This window comes from Odontomachus brunneus, unplaced genomic scaffold (genome assembly GCF_010583005.1).
Source record: "Odontomachus brunneus isolate Ranch 3 - 2012 unplaced genomic scaffold, Obru_v1 Obru_scaffold_319, whole genome shotgun sequence".
NCBI lineage: Eukaryota > Metazoa > Arthropoda > Insecta > Hymenoptera > Formicidae > Odontomachus > Odontomachus brunneus.
Genome location: NW_022639769.1, coordinates 162,256 through 169,639, shown reverse-complemented (window position 1 = coordinate 169,639; position 7,384 = coordinate 162,256). Strand labels below are relative to the sequence as shown.

Sequence of the window (7,384 nt, the reverse complement as noted above, 5' to 3'; positions counted from 1 at the left end):
ATTGCGAGCTATTGGCATGCGCAATGAATGATATTATGTATGAAGTATTGAACAAATAATCTGTACATGTAACACTTTAAAAATATATAAATTGTAATCCCAAGATCTGCTGCTTATTTGTATTACTCCTTTTTTCCCTATTTTCTCGATACACCACAAACAGTCTTAAAATTCTATTCGGTCTTTTTGCGGAGCGCAGCGAGTGGTGGAACATGCAAAATCTTGTCGCGGGGACACAGTGTACGTGTTCATTAGTAATAAGAATATCATGTGTCGCATTCTAGTTCTTGCGCATCTAATTGTCGAATGCTTACGTTTGCAGAATATTAGAGTTTGCAGCCGTGATTAAAAAATCACGCTGCGAAATGCGCGGGGCGGCGCGGGCGGCGCGGGCGGCGAGGACGGCGCAAAAACCGGCCGCGAAAACCGCCGCAAAAATCCGCCGCGGAAACCGCCGCGAAAACCGCCGCGAAAACCCCCGCAGATCGGTAAAATGATCTATCGAAAGCAGATAGAGAAAATTATATCGGTAATTACCGATCATCAATATTATGTAAAGATGACAGTAAAAATTATGTAAAGAATATATATGTTGGTAAAAAAATTAAATGTTGGTATATAATATCGGTAATAAATTAACGATCGTTGGTATTATTGGTAATTATATGTTGGTAAAAATTATATGTTGGTAAAAATTATGTTGGTAAAAATTATATGTTGGTAAAAAAATTAAATGTTATATAATATCGGTAAAAATTACCGACCGCCGGTAACATCGGTATGCCCCCCCCATTACCGACTGCTGATAACCCCCTCCCCCACGGTGACGTCATACCCCCCCAGTGACGTCATACCCCCCTCGCCCGCGGTACCCCTCGCCCCTCACCTCCCCTCGGAGGACCTGAGTTAGAACCCGCTTACTATACCTACTAAATCATTTTATTAAAATTGGTGATTTTAGTTTGTCAGATCTCAATTACAGTATGCAAATGTTTCATTATGGTCCTGGTGTACAAAACAAACCGCCTTATATTGCCAACGATTTTGCAACAAAAAGTAAACTGAAAATGACAGCTTCGGAAATGTTAATTTTTTGTCGACTTTTCGGTGTAATTGTTGGACATCGTGTGAAATCATATAATGACCCATTCTGGAAATTGTATTTGTTGTTAAAAGAAATTATTGAGGTTTTGCAAAGTAGATTAGTGTCAGAGGATTCTGCTTCAGCATTTAAAATATTAGTTTCAGAACATTATAACCAGTATATGAAATGTACGAACGAACGTTTAAAACCAAAACATCATAATCTCATTCACTATACACGTGTCATGATGCAATCTGGACCACTTATATTATTATTTGTGATGAGACTGGAAGGGTTTCATAAAGTTCTTAAAAATATTGCTAATGTTATAATGTCGAGAAAAAATATTATTCTTTCCATTGCTACTCGACATCAGCTTTCACTTTGTTATAAATTTATGGCTCAGGAAAGTATTATTCCAACTGTTGAAGTAGGATCAGGAAATATTAATATTACAAAAACGAACACTTTAATCTTTTTGCACCATTTTTGCCAAATAATATACTTTGTAATCCATATTCTTTTATTGTCAACTGGATTAATTATAAAGACACTCTGTACCAACCCACAATGGTATTGGTTTGTAGAACGGACAAAAGTTCCTGTCCTATATTTGCAGAAATTCAACATATTATTCTTCATCAAGATAGTCTATTTTTTATTTGTTCCTCTCTTTTAAATATAGGTCTTAATTGTAACATTGGTGGTTTTGAAGTAGAACGAAGTACAGAGTGGTTTTTTATTAAACATGAAAACTTACTAGATCCTTTTCCTTTATTTGTTTATACTATGGCAACTGGTGAACAATATGTTATTTTACATCATCTTGTGTGATCTCATAATTTACATCTGACCTCATACTTTTCTGAATCTGTTTCTATTTTTATAACAATACTGTTATAATACTATGTGTATATTTTATGTTAAGGTATATTTTACGTTAGAAAGAAAAAAGAATATATTTAATAATTTACATAAAATATATATATAAAAATAATATAAATACATATATTTTTGCATATATGTGTTCTTTTACTTTCCCTTGTACATTTTTTCAGTCTCCATAAATTATAATAGATCTATGTAGCAAGTAATATATTATAAATCAATTATAGCTACCATTGATACCATTTTAGCTGCAGAGCATATCTCATATCTACAACATCATTTAGCTATATGCGTACTCCTATGTGTGTATTTGTCTCAGCTTAGTAAAACTATTAGCTATAACACCTAAACTTATATATTTGACAACTAAGTAATATGCGCACCACAACTAATTATAGCAATACATACTGCAATAGCTATTCTTTGTAGTATGTACCGTACCAAAATCTTTGTCTGCTACAGTTACAAGCTTTGCAGCTAGTAGAAATAGGTCTCACAGCAACAGTCTTAGCTATTCATATAATACAACTGAAATTTAGTTACCAGACCTAATTTTTAGCTGTGGAAGCTAATTTTTTTTTCCGTGTATTGAAATCAATCATAAGGTAGGATTTGTAACATTAAATATTGAAATACTTGAGTACTAAAAGCTGTATTTGAATCACAGAATATTACTAAATACTGTACTTTTAATACTGAAAATAAGTAATTAATCAATGATTCTTAGCATGATATTTCTATAAGGGTGTCTGCATCTTACTACTTTGATAAATTGATTAATTATGATAAATTGATTAGTTATGATCGGAAATGACCACGAGTAATTCGATTATTGACGCGTATTCGTCCGAAACACGTCTATGTTTACAAGCGCGTGTAACATCCTTTGATGGTTCAATAGAATACTGACAATCGAATGATTGCTAGAACACACATTGCAAAGAAACATTACACGTTCGCATCCGCCTTCGGTTCGTCGGCATATTATATAATGTTGCTTAGGATTTGTTTTGTTATTATTACGTATGTATATACGTGTAATTTTAATGTACATATAGTTTATCGCGTTTATGGAAGATTTAATCAGTAAGCTATTTAATTTTCTGACCGCGTTATTTTTTTACATAAATACTACATAAATACTATTAACGAAACGCAAAAGTAAAGTAATAAGAGTGTCGTAAGAAAGTAAATGGAAAATTTGAGAAAATAAAATTGGGTGGAGATATTTTAAGAGAAAATGTTGTAATAGATAAAATGTAGTGCTGGTTTAAGAAAGATCGCGACAAAGAAAAGAGAGAAAGAAGTTCGTGGAAAGGTTTACTGCAAATGGACATAGACATAACGAACAAATAGAAAAATATTGTTAAAAAATAAATTTGAGAAAAATTTAAGCTACATATAGAAATAAAGAAGAAAGAGAAACCGGCATATTTTTTAATAGATTACAATGGAAGAAAATACTTTACGTAATTTTTACTTACTTATGTAGATTGTTCTCATCAACAATTATTCCTTCAAACAATTCGTTGTCCGGAATATTCTTAATATCTATATATTCTATGTTAAACTTGTTTTCCTTTGGACGATGGCTGTCACTGAAAAAACAATTTAGAAAAATTTCAAATTATATAAATAAGTAAATAAGAAAGAAAGAAAGACTGGTATATATTTTAGTAGTTTATAACGGAATATTTCGATTATATCTTACATACACCCCTTATAGAAATATCATACTAAGAATCATTGATAATTACTTATTATCCAGCATTTTTAATATTGAAAATAAGTAATTATCAATGATTCTTAGTATAATATTTCTATAAGGGACGGAGAAAAATAATTTTGCTCTTTTAACAAAATCGTCGTTGCTACTGCATATTTGTACTGACATCAAAAAAATTTAGTTAACGTAACTAATTTTATAAATTATTCGTTATCAGAGCAAAAGTAGTTTCGTTGCCAGGATAGATAAAATTTGTTGATATTTATCTTAAGAATCACGTTAATTTGCTATTGATGCAAAATAATGTATATTTAGCAAATTTATTTGTTATCGGAACAAAACTTTAATTGTTTATATAAAGCCATCATGGTTCTTACAGCAAAATAATTTATAGATTCAGAAAATAATATCCACCAAATAGTAATTAATACTCTTAGCAAATCTTTTTACTGTCCATATAATAACGAAAAGATTTTGGTAGACTACTAAAAGATTTGCCCGGTCAGCAAATTATTTTTCTCCGTGTACGTACAAAAATATAACTTTCACTTACATGGATACGTTTTGGCTGGGTATTTGCGAAGTCTTAGTAGCCTGGCCATTCTCTGCATTCATAGGCTCCATCTCCAATACACTGTTATTTTGAAAACAAATTTCAATGAAAAAATAATTTGGGAAAAATTTAAGTTATATAAAGAAATAAAGAAAAAAAAGACTGGCTTATTTTTTAATAGTTTACAATGGAAAGAAATACTCCAATTGCATTTGATATATGTAAAAAAATATAATTTTCACTCATCTAAGTATATCTTGGCTAGAAGCCTCAATAGTCTCGTCATTCTTTATATGCACAAACTCTATCTCAAATAAATTTCTATTTTAAAAACGAATTTCAATTAAAAAATAATTTGGGAAAATTTGGATATAAAGAATATAAAGAAATGAAGAAAAAAGAAAGACTTCTTCTAGCTTATTTTTTAATAGTTTACATTAGAAGGGAATATTCCGATTACATCTTACATATGTAAAAAATTATAATTTATTTGTATACGTTTTGTGTAACCACAAAATTCATTTCATATTGGCCCATAAACTCTATGCTATGATCTATGTTCGTGTACCATGCACTGTCCTTCGTATCCCGGGGGAGACCTCGAACATCTGGCCAGGGCCATAGACATAGCGAAAGTGCAGGCCCGTCAACGCCTCCTCCTAAGGTGGAGCATCCACCTGGAGGAGGCGACGGGCCATTCGGGAACGAAGGTCGCCGAGGCCATCCGGCCCTGTCTGCAAGAATGGGTAGACAGGGTCCGCGGAGAGCTGTCCTTCCGGACGACGCAGGTACTCACCGGACATGGATGCTTCGGTGAGTACCTGCACAGGATTGGTAGGGAGCCTGACTCCCGCTGCCACCACTGTGGCGCTGAGGTGGACTCGGCGCAACACACCCTGGAGGAATGCCCCTCCTGGGATGTGGAGCGCCGAGTCCTGATTGACGTGGTGGGAGCGGACCTCTCTCCCCCGGCCCTCATAAGGGCCATGCTTGGGGGAGACAAGGGCTGATCTGCCGTCACCTCCTTCTGTGACGCAGTCGTGTCACAGAAGGAGGAGTCGGAAAGGGTGCGACGGGGCGAAACCGCCGCCCCCGGGGATGGGGCGAGGCGCCTCGCCTGCCCGCGCATCAGCGCGGGGTCGAGGGACGGCGCACTCGCGGGCGGGGAGGGGACGCCACCGCTGGCGTTCCCACCCCCGGGGTACCCGCGCGTGCGCTGCCACCCCCTACAATGCCGCCGGGCCCTCTTGATCAACGGAGGGCCCGGCGAGGGGGAGACAGGAGGCGCCTGGTCGGGAGGGGGAGACGCGTCGCAAGGCGCTACCCCCCCCCGTGACAAGAAGTCAAACCAGGCGCCTCCGGGAGGGGGGCAGGGCGGCCGGTTCGCAAGGGCGGACTCTCAGGCCGCCCACCCCCCTCCCAGTGCCAGGAGGCTCCTGACCGAGAGGGGCGGAGGGGAACACTTAGACCCCTTCGCCCCATCAACTTCGCTCGGGAGCGTAGGGGCGGGCCGGGTCCGGACGGGACCTGACCCGGCCAAAACGCCCCTACAGGTGAGGTGTGACCGGACAGGGGGCCCACGTCCGGTCATGGAGGATAGGAACAGCGGGCCGGGAGGGAACTATTATTCCTCCCGGCCCGGGAAGGGGGCGGCGTTATGGTTTCCCCCGCCCCGCGGCCGAGGGCGTCCCGGAAGTAATGCGCAAGCGGTTCCCGGGACGCCCTCCCAACAGCCGCAAGGGGCTCGGCAGAGGTTTTAGTGGGTAGGCCCCCTCCGGCCGTTAGCTCCGGAGGGGGAGAGTCCCACACTACCCCTGGGAAAGTCCCGATTTCCTGGGGGTGTGCGTAATGCATTTCCTCTGCCTCAAAAAAAAAAAAAAAAATGTCCTTCGTATCCATAAACTCCATTCCAAAGGACTGACTGTTATTTTGAGAACGGATTTCATTAAAAAAATAATTGGAGAAAAATTTGAGTTATATAAATAAATAAGGAAGAAATAAAGATCGACCTATTTTTCAGCAATCAACAATGAAATGAAATATATTATGATTACTTCTTATATATGTAAGAAAGTATAATTTTCATAATCTAAATACTTTTTGACTAGATGTTTGAGAAGTTTCAATAACCTCGATATTGTCTATATCTATAAATTCTACCTCAAATAGATTTCTATTTTGAAAACAGATCTCAATGAAAAAATAATTTGGAAAAAATTTGCGTTACATAAAGAAATAAGGAAGAACGAAAGACTGGCGTATTTTTCTGCAACTTACAACGGAGAAAAATATTTGGATTACATCTTATACAGGGTGGTTATCTTTCCCTCGCCCACTAAGTACATAGCGTTATTCCTTATGGAAAATTAAATCAGAAAGTTTTTCTACTATGCTTAATGAAGCAGTTATGTTTAAATAAATTTCAGCTAATCAGCGCCGTCTTTTAGACGGGCGCATGTCCGTGAGCCGCGCGCCTGACAGCGGCGGAATAGCAGCGAAGCGCTCATGCAAACTGTCAGATGCCCGGCTCATAGTCTAAAGGACGGCGCTGATTAGCTGAAATTAAGACTTTATTTAAGGCCAAAAAGGCTTTATTTAAGAATAACAGATTTATTAAACATTGTAGAAGAAAATGGCTTAGGACTTTCTGATTTAATTTTTTACAAGGAATAACACTATGTACTTGGTGAAGGAAAAATAACATCCTTTATATGAATCTAAAAAAACATAATTTTCACTTATTCTCTGAGACATGCTTTACCTCATATCTTGGACGGACTCTTGTTCTTAAACTCGAATAAAGATCTTCTTGCAAAATTCCTTCCTGCTAAAGACTTCAGCGCCTACAACATTTAGAAAACAAACGATTTTATGACTTTTGCAATAAATAACACTAATTTTTACAATCGTCTTCAGAGACAAATGGTAGACTGGATCAAAGTGATAACGAGAACATACACTTTATCTCGATGTTTTATATGATGTAAGTTTTTGATCGTTAAGGATCCATTGGTTAAGAGCATTATGATAATATAGTTATTACGATATTGTCGCTGTATACGAACGTGTGTAATTATAAAAAATGATTCAATGTCGACAGTCAGACGAGTAAGTAGTAATAAGTAATAATAAT

At 37.4% G+C, this 7,384-nt stretch overlaps 1 protein-coding gene across 1 annotated transcript in view; it reads left to right on the top strand.

Moving 5' to 3' along the window:
- Nucleotides 1-2,524, top strand: part of LOC116853419 — a 20,384-nt gene extending 17,860 nt beyond the window's left edge. The window contains exon 2 of the mRNA XM_032834490.1: nt 2,435-2,524. Coding sequence (XP_032690381.1) covers nt 2,435-2,524 — 90 coding nt within the window. The remainder of the gene's footprint in view (nt 1-2,434) is intronic.
- The last annotated feature ends 4,860 nt before the right edge of the window (nt 2,525-7,384 follow it).